This window comes from Cebus imitator, unplaced genomic scaffold (genome assembly GCF_001604975.1).
Source record: "Cebus imitator isolate Cc_AM_T3 unplaced genomic scaffold, Cebus_imitator-1.0 Scaffold65, whole genome shotgun sequence".
Taxonomy (NCBI): domain Eukaryota; kingdom Metazoa; phylum Chordata; class Mammalia; order Primates; family Cebidae; genus Cebus; species Cebus imitator.
Window position 1 is genome coordinate 966,689 of NW_016107380.1, and position 13,136 is coordinate 979,824.

At 40.9% G+C, this 13,136-nt stretch overlaps 2 protein-coding genes across 4 annotated transcripts in view; both read left to right on the forward strand.

Moving 5' to 3' along the window:
- The window catches only part of HIVEP2 (HIVEP zinc finger 2), a 200,051-nt gene that overhangs the window by 162,007 nt on the left and 24,908 nt on the right, over positions 1-13,136 (forward strand). For all 3 annotated transcript variants that reach the window (XM_017530403.2, XM_017530404.2, XM_017530401.2), the window contains 2 exons: positions 1,833-1,927; positions 6,896-6,940. The gene's annotated coding sequence lies outside the window, so the exon portion shown is untranslated. The remainder of the gene's footprint in view (positions 1-1,832; positions 1,928-6,895; positions 6,941-13,136) is intronic.
- On the forward strand, positions 7,245-12,413 carry LOC108305667 (transcription factor HIVEP2-like). Its single transcript, XM_037739205.1, has one exon. It carries the CDS (start codon positions 7,269-7,271, stop codon positions 12,294-12,296), a length of 5,028 nt encoding a protein of 1,675 aa, XP_037595133.1. The 5' UTR covers positions 7,245-7,268; the 3' UTR covers positions 12,297-12,413.

Here is a 13,136-nt window from a genome sequence, read left to right on the forward strand (position 1 = left end):
CCTCTTACTGGATAAAAAGGAGGATCTTCTGTAATCTACAGTTTCAGACACATGTGCATATCATGAAGGGAGTGTTTACCATTTCCATTAGCCATCATCTTAGAAAGTAAGATTGGAAAAGCGGAGTTAGAACTGAGAATGCTGTCTCATCGGAGGTTGTTAGGGGGCACTCACATGCTCTGTTTTGCCCGTGGAGGCTGCTGGTAGAAATGATGATTTCTGCAGGGGAAGGGATGTTGGTGCTGGCCTACTGTAAATTAAGCCCTTCTTTTACCCTCTTGCCTCTTAATTTGGTGACTGTGAGATTACCAGTCACATGTAGTCACTGATGACTGCAAGTTAAGGTTCCCTATAAATAGCTGTATCTTTAGAATCGTGGCCCATTTATGTCTTGGGTGCAGTTTGCTTGGAGTACAAAATAACTTGGTGATTTTGTGATTTCTTCTTCTTCTTTTTTTTGGGGGGGATTCCATGCTTTACTTTAGACTGGATTATAGTTTTTGTGAGTTTTTTTTTTTTAAGCACTTTTATTTGATTATTTTTAAAGATGTGATATTTAACGTGTTAAAAATATAGATATAGGTAATTATCTTATAGAAAATGTATATTTTTTAGGATATCACCACTATTCCTTCTATGTTAATGAATCATGCTCTTTAGCATTGATGAAAGTTTCAATTTTGAGAATAGTAGACCTTGTCAGGTGTTATTTTGAGTGCCAGAGAATGGTTGATTTGAAGCAAGAAGAACAAAGTTTAAGAAAGAAAATACATCTAGCATTTGCTTAATAATTTGCCCTTTGCAGCACCAGAATCTTATGTGACCACCCACATTCATCTGGTTACTGACGTGGTTCTTGCTTCAATTGCAGGAGCTATTTTTGCACCTTTTGTATCTTTTGAGGAACCGAGTGGGCCTACTTGCTTATAATGATTCATGTCTCAAGTGCACAGGGTGTCCTGAAGTGCTACTGCAGTGATGTGCAGAAAGGAGGGGGGATTAAAGCAGACTACTTCCTTTAAGCACTTTGAATGCTCACATGAAGTGGTACTGCAAGGAAAACACATTTTAGCTGTCATGTTTTAATGCTTTAGTCCTTCCAGTGAGAGTTTTGTAATAACTTGTCAAGAAGAAAGAGCATTTTTTAAAAATGACAAACAATTGTGGGTAGCATATAATATTTTTTATGTAAGTCCTTTATACTGGGAGATAAACTCTGTTAAGGTCGTTGATTAATCTATTTGGATTAGGTAGTTTAATTTTCCATGCATTTCTTTGGATCGTACTTAGATAAATATTAATTCTATGTATGAAAAGTTCCTTTCTTCATTACTTAATAAACTTTGTAAAGGCTTAATTTGCTTTGGTTTGTTTTGGATTCCTATTTCAGAATTTAATTTTAGCAGAAAATATAACATTGCTGAAATACACTAGAGAAACATTTATAACGAGGTTATCTGAGACTTCATCCTGTGAAGTTTAGTTGCTGATACGCCAAAAGAAGTTCTGTGGACATCTCAGCTTTATGGCAGAACTGTGTCATGGATTGCAATGACACAATTTCTAGTTCTGATACGTGAAGTTTTAACTCTAGCATTTCACTGTTATAGGGAATTAATTCCCTTTAAATACAAGTATTTATTCAACATATTTAAACTATGTTAAAAGAAAGGAAATTCTTTCTTGGGGGATAAAAAGGGCTTCTTGAGAGATCCAGTTCCAAATTTTCTTTCTTAAAGGAAGGCAGATTCTGTGAGTGAAGAAGAATGAGCATGCTTATTAAATTCATTACAGGTGTCATCATCTTTTAAATCTTCATATTAATCTTTTAGGTTCCCAGAAGTTGTGCATGAGTTCCTGTGGGGAGAGTTGGCATCTTGGAAATCAAAGACCGTTGTGATGCAGTTTTTTGATATGAAGATAACAGGTTAATAACTAAAATTTATTTATTTTTGTTCTCTTGTTACATTAAACTTGAAAAGCTGTTTTCGCCTATCATGAACTCATATATAAACTGATTTTCTCATCAAATCAGTGAGGAAACAATATATTTTCCACTTAGTGTGAAACCTGTGTTTTGTTCTATTTTGTTTTTCATAGTAGACCAGTCTTACTTATAATTAATTATCGTTGTTATAATTAAAATATCTTTCTTCGACAAAATTTATTTCTACAAAGTTTATTTTCATGTGGAACTCTACTTAGTTAATCCTAATAACTTTTGCTGTATCATGAGAAAACATCTCAATAGAAAAGTGAAATTGCAGTTTTAAAAATTATTTTAAGATATGACAAAATATTAAAAGCAGCATGCTGCAGTCAAAATAAGTCATAACTATCTTGACTAAATCGGCAAACTCTACAAATATATGATGCCTGCATTACAGCCCATGTGGAAAAATATGGTTGTTTCTCATTAGGCTCCAAATATCAAATTAGATATTAATTACATCAAATTAGAGGATAATCATCACAATCTTTTTACTTTTCTCTGCAAGTTTTCTGAATTGCTTGGCAGGATTGTGTATAATATGGTTTTCTCCGCATGGTGGCAACTTGCCCATTTTAGAGAGAACTGTGGTTGTTATGGGAATTTTTACTAAAAGAAGTGTTTATAATAAATTTGGCTCTAGGGAAGGCACCTTTTTAAAAGTCATCCTGTGGAAATAAGTCTTTATTCAGCAGGACTCTGGCACTGGTCACACTTTCTTGGTAGTTCTTTTTTCCCTCATCCAGTGCTCTCTGAGCATGTAATGCTCTGAGCAGTGGTTGGGCAGTGAGTATCTATGTAACTCTTGGGATCAGTGTTACAGCTACGATGCCCTGGGATGTTCATGTCATTTTTAAAGATTTTACAATTGATCTGTGGCATTTTAGTAACAAATACAATGATGTCCCTTCTAAAATGTCATTCACTAATGATTATCAAAAAGACCTATATTTTGTTTACAAGTGTCATATCACCAAATCCTCAAGAAAAGACCAAACGACCACTTTAATGTTTAAAAATGTTATATTATTAAAATGTTGGAAGTGGAGAAGCCAGTCATTTTTGCGGCCATTTTATACCTTCATTATTTAGGAGGTCATGATTTAATGCTCACTTGACTTTTGCCACCACTCAAGTAATGATTAATTTCCTGAGGTAAAGTTTTCTCTGAGATAGTGTTTTTCTAAGCAAAAGATCCCAGACTGACAAGCCTGGGTACTGTAGGCCTTTATTCCTCTGCAGAGCAAGCCTGTTTTCCTGCCAATCCCACCCCACCGTTATCCTGAAGAGACCTCTGAGTAGGTCCATCCCCGAGGATGTTTCTCTGCTTTTCCTTTGGGAGCCTGTCTGGGAAATTATTTAACTGGGTGCCAAACTTATTTGAGTGGGACTCTAAAGAGTGGCCATAGGACAGGGCACACTTCTAGAAAAATGCCAGCTCTTCCCTGTAATACCATTTTCTTTCGCTTCAGTTCCTTTAGTTCCATTACCACTGAAATAGCCATGTAGAGGTAATATCTTTTTTAACATGACCCCTGTCTGAAAAGTGTGATAAGCCTGACAGACAATGCCTGTCTTTACTGTCTGGAGGACTCCTCTGGGCTGTAGCAGCATCCACAGGAAACCCAAAGTCATTTCCCCTGAGTTTTATTCTCCAGTAAATTATCTTACTCCTTTCATAGCATTCAAAAACCACTAGAGAAAATTTTAACTGTGAATGCAGAACTGTATTTGGAATACTGCTCCTTTGTTGGCAGTGGGTGCCAAAAATGACTTTGCGTGGGTTTGGTTACCATAAAAGGAAATCTCAGTGAATAAAGTGATAACTTGCTGTTTTCTTATGAGAATTACTCTCATAGTGCATTTTTTGATGTATCAATTGATTAGGAAACCTGGTGTATATTTTTAATGGACTATTAGAGAATCTGAAAAATGAATTGACTCTACACGGTCATAGAGAAATACTGTAACTGTAATTAACCATATTACTATAGATCTTTATAGCTCTAAGTAGATCTCTGTTGAAGAAATTAAAATTGCAGGTGGATACAATGGTACATTTAATGATTTTTAATAATATTATGAAGTCCAAAGACAGTATTTTCCTAGATTTAATGATCCACTTAATAATATAGATTTCCTTCTCTGATATACTTCTTAAAATGTTTTCTTATACATAAGCATTTTTATACATTTTAGTAACAAAATGCAAGCTCAAGAATTTATGCCACTTGGAAGAGTTAGGTTACTTAGTAAAAGCGCCACCTAACAAAACAAGACAGATGCCATTATCTAATCTTGAATTAAACTTTGAAAACCCTATTGTTTTTAAAGTGAATTTCTTTTCCTCATTATAACTTGAATGGAGTGGCAAAGAAATTTTTGAACCCTCCCAAATCCTGCTTGTTTTTAAAGAGAAAGTCATTCCATGCTCAGTAATAGATTATGAGGCACACAATTTCCATTGCAGAATCTTTATCATTTCCAGGATAAAGCAGCTGTAGAAAACTAATACAAATAGTCTCTATTTTTAATGGTTCATAAATATGATCAATAAATTCCAAAAAGAATCCATCACTCACTTTCTCTCTCACCTACCTTTCTCTATATGTCTCAGAAACTCCAAGAAGAGATGCAGTTTTATGGATAGCAGTTAGTCAAAGGCTTCCCAAGGAGGGTTGGAGAGAAAAAGACATCCTCAAACATGTTTCAAATCAAACGTGAAAGGTTGACGTGAAATAAGCATGATTTCTAGTTCCCTGGTAAGCCTTTCACTGAAGTGAAAAACGAGACATTTGGGTCAGAGAAGGGGTCCCTGTAGTGCTGGGACCTCCGGCTCAGGCACAAAGATGGAATCTCTTCCTGCCCAACCCAGGAGAGAAAGCATGGCGTGGGATATCATCTCGCTTCCTGGTAAAATGGTGAAGCATCTTGGGTAGGCTTGTCTTAGAAATTTAAAAGGAAGATATTTTCTTGACAGAAGCTATTTACATAAATGAATTAATGTTTTGAATCTTAAAAACTTTCTGGATAATAAATGCTGTTGGAATATGGAATGATCCTATGTTAAACTTAGAAAAATTGATTTTTTAAAATAAAATGATAGATAAGACTTTTTTCTGATTATCCTCCCTCTCCTAAAAATTAAAAATTAACTTAATGGTCTAAACAATTAGCTTAATGGTCTACATATGTTTTGTTCTGACCACGAGATACCTGCTTTTGAATTTTATATAAGTCACTTTTCTTTACCTTCTGATATATTCTCTGGTAGCAGAATATTATTTCTGATTTTTATTCGATGTACCTACTATGTGATATGTCCTTAGTGTATAAGAGTGGTTTTATTATTTTAAACCATAAAAATGAAATATATCTGATTTATAAAGGTATTACCTTTATAAATTTTGAAAACATTGTATTTTATTTAATAGCTAATTGAAAACATTATGTTTTATTTAATAAATTATCAAATAAATTATTCCAGTCTTGTTTTTTATAACATGTATGTACTTATCACTGGAGGTTTATGGTGTTTTTTGTTTTGTTCATTTGTTTGTTTTGAGATAGAGTCTCACTCTGTTCCCCAGGCTTGAGTGCTGCAATCATAGCTCACTGCAGCCTCGACCTGCTGGCTCAGGTGATTCTCCCACCTCAGCTTCCTGAGTACCTGGGACTACAGGTACCTGCCACCACACCCAGCTAATTTTTGTATTTTTTGTAGAGACGGGGTTTTGCCATGTTGCCCAGGCTGGCCTCAAACTCCTAAGCTCAAGCGACTCACCTGCCTTGGCCTCCCAAAGTGCTGGTATTGCAGGCATGAGCCACGATGCCCAGCCCCTGAAGTTTATGTTTTGAGCAAAATTATATATTTGATGTCAAGTAAAAGATGGAAAATGATACATACCTAATTTTCACTTGTAAGATTCTTATTTTCCTTAAAACTAATGATTTTCAAGCTAGGCACAGTGGCTTGGGAGCTATTTGGAGGTGAGGTGGGCAGATCACGAGGTCAAAAGATTGAAACCATCCTGGCCAACATGGTGAAACCCCTTCTCTACTAAAAAATACAAAAAAAAAAAAAAAATTAGCTGGGCATGGTGATGCGCACCTGTAGTTCCAGCTACTTGGGAGGCTGAGGTAGGATAACTGCTTGGACCCGGGAGGTGGAGGCTGCAATGAGCCGAGATCATGCCACTGCACTCCAGCCTGGCACCTGGTGACAGAACAAGACTCTGTCTCAAAAATAAAACACTATTCTCAGCCAGGCAAGGTGAAGTGGCTCACACCTGTAACCCTAACACTGGGAGGCCAAGGTGGGCGGATTGCTTGAGCCCAGGAGTTTGAGACCAGTGTGGGCAATATGGAAAGACTTTATCTCTACAAAAACTACGAAAATTAGATGAGTGTGGTAGTACACACCTTTAGTCCCAGTTACTTGGGAAGCTTAGGTGGGTAGAATTGCCTGAGCTCAGGGAGGTCAAGGCTGCAGTGAGCAATGATTGCATCACTGCACTCCAGCCTGGGCATGAGTGAGACTCTGTCTCAAAAAACCAAAGCAAAAAAAACCCCCACTATTCTCAACTTTTTAGTATCTAGGAAATTAGAACTAGGCTGATTACATTTTTAAAAACTAAGAAGTTTTATATATAATAATCTTATATCTCAGAAAATATCACTATGATGTTTTTACAATATTTTTTCTGAGGTATATTTGAGTCACAGTGTCAATATAGGGTTTACTATTCTGGTGTAATTCTGAAGCAGTTTCTTACTTTCATTCTAGGGTACATAGCATTGTGGACCCTTTATATAATGAACTGGAAATTGGAATTTGTATTTGTATATATCAATGCTATGGTTTAATGCAACAATTTTTCCTAACTGCATTTATTTTGTATCCAGGAAGCGTCAGGACAATCATGCCCATGAGAACTCTAAACTGTTCAGGTAATCATGTCATTTTTAAACTGTCCGTTTAAACTGTCCTAAAAATATGCTTTGTTTTCTATATTATGAAGACTTTATAACTGTTTTGTTTAGATTAACCCTTTTATCTTTTCCAGAGTTCTGTGACATCTGATTCTTATAGCTTTGATGTCATTTTACTCATCACTGATTTTAAGCTGTAAAATATAGATAAATCTTATAGTAATATATAAAATATGAATTAGTTATTATGTATTTTATAAAACATGCATTGTATATATGTATGCTTATATGTATACTGTTATATTTATATTTTATATTAATATATAACATATTTTTATATTAAGCTATGAAACATATTTCTATATGGAGATATGTAATACACTTTGGCATGCAATATCCACCGCATCATCCGAGTCCTTACTCATGCCAACACTCACTCTCTTTCCCTCAACACTCATTGCCACAGGGGGTCATGCACAGCACCAAGCCACATCAGAGCCTCGAAGGTCCTCCGTGGCTTTTCCCTGGCCCTTTGCCATCCGTTGCCTCCAAGGACTTATTTCCTTTTCCTATACATGGTCACAGTGGTGGTTATCCTAGAAAAAAGATTTCAAGTCTGAACCCTGCTTATAGCCAATACTCCCAGAAAAGTATCAAACAGGCAGAAGAGGCTCACAAGAAAGAGCACAAACCCAAAAAGCCTGGCAAGTACATTTGCCCTTACTGCAGCAGAGCGTGTGCCAAACCTAGTGTACTGAAAAAACACATCAGGTCCCATACTGGGGAGCGGCCATATCCATGTATACCTTGTGGTTTCTCTTTCAAGACAAAGAGCAATTTGTACAAGCACAGGAAGTCACATGCCCATGCAATTAAGGCAGGATTAGTACCTTTCACAGAGTCAGCTGTATCTAAATTGGACCTAGAGGCTGGTTTTATTGATGTAGAAGCAGAAATACATTCAGATGGTGAACAGAGTACAGACACAGATGAGGAGAGTTCTTTATTTGCCGAGGCCTCTGACAAAATGAGTCCTGGTCCACCCATCCCACTGGACATTGCCAGCAGAGGTGGCTATCATGGGTCATTGGAGGAATCATTGGGAGGTCCAATGAAGGTGCCGATTTTGATTATCCCCAAAAGTGGGATTCCTCTTCCTAACGAAAGCTCTCCGTATATTGGCCCTGATATGCTACCAAATCCATCTTTAAATACTAAGGCTGATGATTCGCACACAGTCAAACAGAAACTTGCACTAAGACTGTCGGAGAAAAAAGGACAAGACTCTGAGCCATCGCTCAACCTCCTGAGCCCGCACAGTAAAGGAAGCACTGATTCTGGTTACTTTTCTCGCTCAGAAAGCGCTGAGCAGCAAATAAGCCCTCCCAACACAAATGCAAAGTCTTATGAAGAAATCATCTTTGGAAAATACTGTCGGCTCAGTCCGAGAAATGCACTCAGTGTTACAACCACAAGTCAGGAGCGTGCCGCAATGGGTAGGAAGGGCATAATGGAACCATTACCTCACGTAAACACCAGGCTAGATGTCAAGATGTTTGAAGATCCTGTTTCACAGCTGATCCCAAGCAAGGGAGACGTCGACCCCAGTCAAACGAGCATGCTGAAATCCACTAAATTCAACAGTGAGTCCCGACAGCCCCAGATTATTCCACCCATCAGGAATGAAGGAAAACTTTATCCAGCAAACTTTCAGGGCAGCAGCCCGGTTCTCTTAGAAGCTCCTGTAGACTCTTCACCCCTTATTAGAAGCAACTCAATGCCAACTTCTTCAGCAACTAATTTAACTATTCCCCCTTCTTTGAGAGGAAGTCACTCATTTGATGAAAGGATGACTGGTTCCGACGATGTATTCTATCCAGGGACTGTGGGCATACCCCCGCAGCGCATGCTAAGAAGACAAGCGGCATTTGAGCTGCCTTCAGTACAGGAGGGCCATGGGGAGGTGGAGCACCACGGCAGGATGTTGAAAGGTATCAGCAGTTCATCCCTGAAGGAAAAGAAATTATCTTCTGGGGACAGGATTGGGTATGACTATGACATCTGTCGGAAACCCTATAAGAAGTGGGACGACTCTGAAACACCAAAGCAAAGCTACAGGGACATTTCCTGCTTGAGTTCTTTAAAACATGGTGGAGAATATTTTATGGATCCTGCGGTGCCATTGCAGGGAGTACCAAGCATGTTTGGAACTACCTGTGAAAACAGGAAACGCCGGAAAGAGAAGAGCGTAGGGGACGAAGAGGACACCCCCATGATCTGCAGCAGCGTCGTAAGCACTCCTGTGGGCATCATGGCTTCTGATTATGACCCCAAACTGCAGATGCAGGAAGGAGTCAGGAGTGGATTTGCCATGGCTGGACATGAAAACCCTTCTTATGGTCACACTGAACGCTTTGACCCGTGTCGACCCCAACTGCAGTCTGGAAGTCCATCTCTTGGGTCAGAGGAGTCACCATCAGCCATTGATTCAGACAAGATGTCAGACATAGGGGGCAGGAAACCTCCTGGAAATGTGATTTCTGTGATTCAGCACACCAACTCGCTGAGCCGACCCAATTCATTCGAAAGATCTGAGTCAGCTGAACTTGTGGCCTGCACACAGGATAAAGCCCCTTCCCCTTCGGAGACGTGCGACAGTGAGATTTCAGAAGCCCCAGTGAGTCCTGAGTGGGCTCCACCCGGGGATGGTGCAGAAAGTGGGGGGAAACCCTCTCCATCTCAGCAGGTGCAGCAGCAGTCCTATCACACACAGCCCAGGCTAGTTCGGCAACACAACATCCAGGTTCCCGAGATTCGAGTGACTGAGGAGCCTGATAAACCCGAGAAGGAGAAAGAAGCCCAGAGCAAAGAGCCAGAGAAGCCTGTGGAAGAATTTCAGTGGCCCCAAAGAAGCGAGACCCTTTCCCAACTCCCTGCCGAGAAGTTGCCACCCAAAAAGAAGCGTCTTCGACTTGCAGATATGGAGCACTCCTCAGGGGAGTCCAGCTTTGAATCCACAGGCACAGGCCTCTCCCGCAGCCCCAGCCAAGAAAGCAACTTGTCCCACAGCTCCAGTTTCTCCATGTCTTTTGAAAGAGAAGAAACCAGTAAGCTTTCTGCACTTCCTAAGCAGGATGAGTTTGGGAAGCATTCAGAATTTCTGACCGTCCCTGCTGGTTCATACTCGTTGTCTGTCCCAGGCCATCACCACCAGAAAGAGATGCGACGCTGCTCATCAGAGCAGATGCCTTGTCCTCACCCAGCGGAAGTCCCAGAAGTTCGGAGCAAATCATTTGACTATGGGAATCTGTCCCATGCTCCTGTGTCGGGAGCAGCAGCCTCCACAGTATCACCGTCCAGGGAGAGGAAGAAATGCTTTCTGGTGCGGCAAGCTTCCTTCAGCGGCTCCCCAGAAATCGCCCAGGGTGAGGCTGGCATGGATCAGAGCGTGAAGCAGGAGCAGCTAGAGCATCTGCATGCTGGCCTCCGGTCCGGGTGGCACCATGGCCCACCCACCGTGCTGCCTCCTCTTCAGCAAGAGGACCCAGGGAAGCAGGTGGTAAGTCCTTGTGCCCCACTGAGCTCGGGGCCACTGCACCTGGCCCAGCCACAGATCATGCACATGGACAGTCAGGAATCTTTGAGAAATCCCTTGATCCAACCAACATCCTATATGACAAGCAAGCACTTACCTGAACAGCCACACTTATTTCCACATCAAGAGACAATTCCCTTTTCTCCAATCCAGAATGCCTTGTTTCAGTTTCAATATCCTACAGTCTGTATGGTTCATTTACCAGCTCAGCAGCCTCCCTGGTGGCAGGCGCATTTTCCACATCCCTTTGCTCAGCAGCCTCAGAAGAGCTATGGCAAACCCTCTTTTCAGACAGAAATCCATTCAAGCTATCCCTTAGAACATGTGGCGGAGCACACTGGAAAGAAACCTGCTGACTACGGACACACGAAGGAGCCGACCTACCCCTGTTATTCAGGAGCATCAGGGCTACACCCAAAGAACCTTCTTCCAAAGTTTCCATCAGACCAGAGCAGCAAGTCCACTGAAACGCCCTCTGAGCAGGTTCTTCAAGAAGATTTTGCCTCAGCAAATGCTGGGCCTCTGCAGTCCCTCCCGGGAACAGTGGTTCCTGTTCGGATCCAGACACACGTACCATCCTATGGAAGTGTGATGTACACAAGCATTTCTCAGATACTTGGGCAGAATAGCCCTGCCATTGTCATATGCAAAGTCGATGAGAATATGACCCAAAGGACACTGGTCACCAACGCAGCCATGCAAGGGATAGGATTCAACATTGCCCAGGTGCTGGGGCAGCATGCAGGCTTGGAAAAGTACCCCATTTGGAAAGCACCTCAGACTCTACCCCTTGGCTTAGAATCCTCAATCCCTTTGTGTTTGCCTTCCACCTCCGACAGCGTGGCCAGCCTGGGAGGTAGCAAGCGAATGCTTTCTCCAGCCAGTAGCTTGGAGCTCTTCATGGAAACCAAGCAGCAGAAAAGGGTCAAAGAAGAAAAGATGTATGGACAGATTGTGGAGGAGCTTAGTGCCGTGGAGCTGACCAACTCAGACATCAAAAAGGACCTCTCCCGCCCCCAGAAACCCCAACTGGTTCGACAAGGGTGTGCTTCTGAGCCAAAAGATGGCTTGCAGTCAGGGTCATCTTCCTTCTCCTCTCTGTCACCCTCCTCATCTCAAGACTATCCTTCTGCTAGCCCGTCCTCCAGGGAGCCATTCCCGCCCAGCAAGGAGATGCTTTCCCGGGCATCACTTCCAGGGCAGAAGTCCAGTGGGCCTTCTGAAAGCAAAGAGTCTTCCGATGAATTAGATATTGATGAGACTGCATCGGACATGAGCATGAGCCCACAGAGTTCCTCATTACCAGCAGGAGATGGTCAGCCAGAAGAGGAAGGGAAGGGCCACAAGCGGCCTGTTGGCATGCTGGTCCGCATGGCCTCTGCCCCCAGCGGGAATGTGGCAGACTCGACTCTTCTTCTCACGGACATGGCAGATTTCCAGCAGATTCTTCAGTTCCCCAGTCTGCGGACAACAACTACAGTGAGTTGGTGCTTCTTGAATTATACAAAACCCAATTATGTGCAACAGGCCACCTTCAAATCCTCCGTTTATGCTTCATGGTGCATTAGTTCCTGTAACCCAAACCCATCAGGATTGAACACCAAGACCACTCTGGCTCTTCTGAGGTCCAAGCAAAAAATCACTGCGGAAATTTATACCCTGGCTGCTATGCATAGGCCTGGAACTGGCAAGCTTACGTCGTCAAGTGCTTGGAAGCAGTTTACTCAGGTAACAAACACTGTTTTAGGAAGAACTCTGTATTGTGGATTTGATTGCTGAGCAGACTGCATAGTGAAGGATATAAGGCTTAAAAAAAAATACAAGTAAAATGAAAGTCAGTGTGGGGGCATCCTTCTCAGAAAGTCTGGCCTTACCCAGGAGTGGAAGAAGCCACTGACTGCACTTGGTTCTCAGGTCTCAGGCATGGTCTAGATACTGACAGTGTCACTTTCAGTATTTTCAGAAGGAAAAGCCTACACTTAATGTTTTTAAAATTTAAAAATGTGAGTGCCATGAAAGCCTCCACTGGGATCAATTCCCATGGGTTATTTTCCTTCTGACCTTTGTGAGTTACCTAGCAGGTTTAATTTTCTTTGGTTGAGAAGAATTCAGGGAATTGTGAAGTGGGCCACAGAGCAGAGAGAGGAGGCTGAAAGGAAAGATGAGGAAGGAGGACTGAGCTTTGCAAATGCCGCAGGGTGTATTCTCATCGACAAGACTTTTCACTAGAGTTCGTTTTTATGTATCTATCTCCTTCAAAAGTTATTTTTCCAAGTTGCTAGCTGGTTTATTCCTACCAGAAAAATCAATGTCTTCCAGGTAAAATTAAAAAAATATTAAGGGGCACTTTGGAATTTATGTCAAATTAATAAGGAGGCAAATAGAGGATTTAAAAATACATTTTCACTTATATCAGTTATTATTTTCCCTTCGATAATTTTTGAGACTACTTCCCTAATTAGTATAGATTGTTTTCATTGCTACTTCAGAACATAGAATATGTCTTTTAAGTCTCTGATAGCATTGCACAGAGTGAGTGCTGAGTGTTTATGTACATATATATTTATATATAAAATATATATCTATTTATATATATATATATATATATATATATATATA

Bases quoted from the DNA above. Each gene is read 5' to 3' on its own strand.
- LOC108305667 (XM_037739205.1), top strand. From the start codon at position 7,269: ATGAAACATATTTCTATATGGAGATATGTAATACACTTTGGCATGCAA.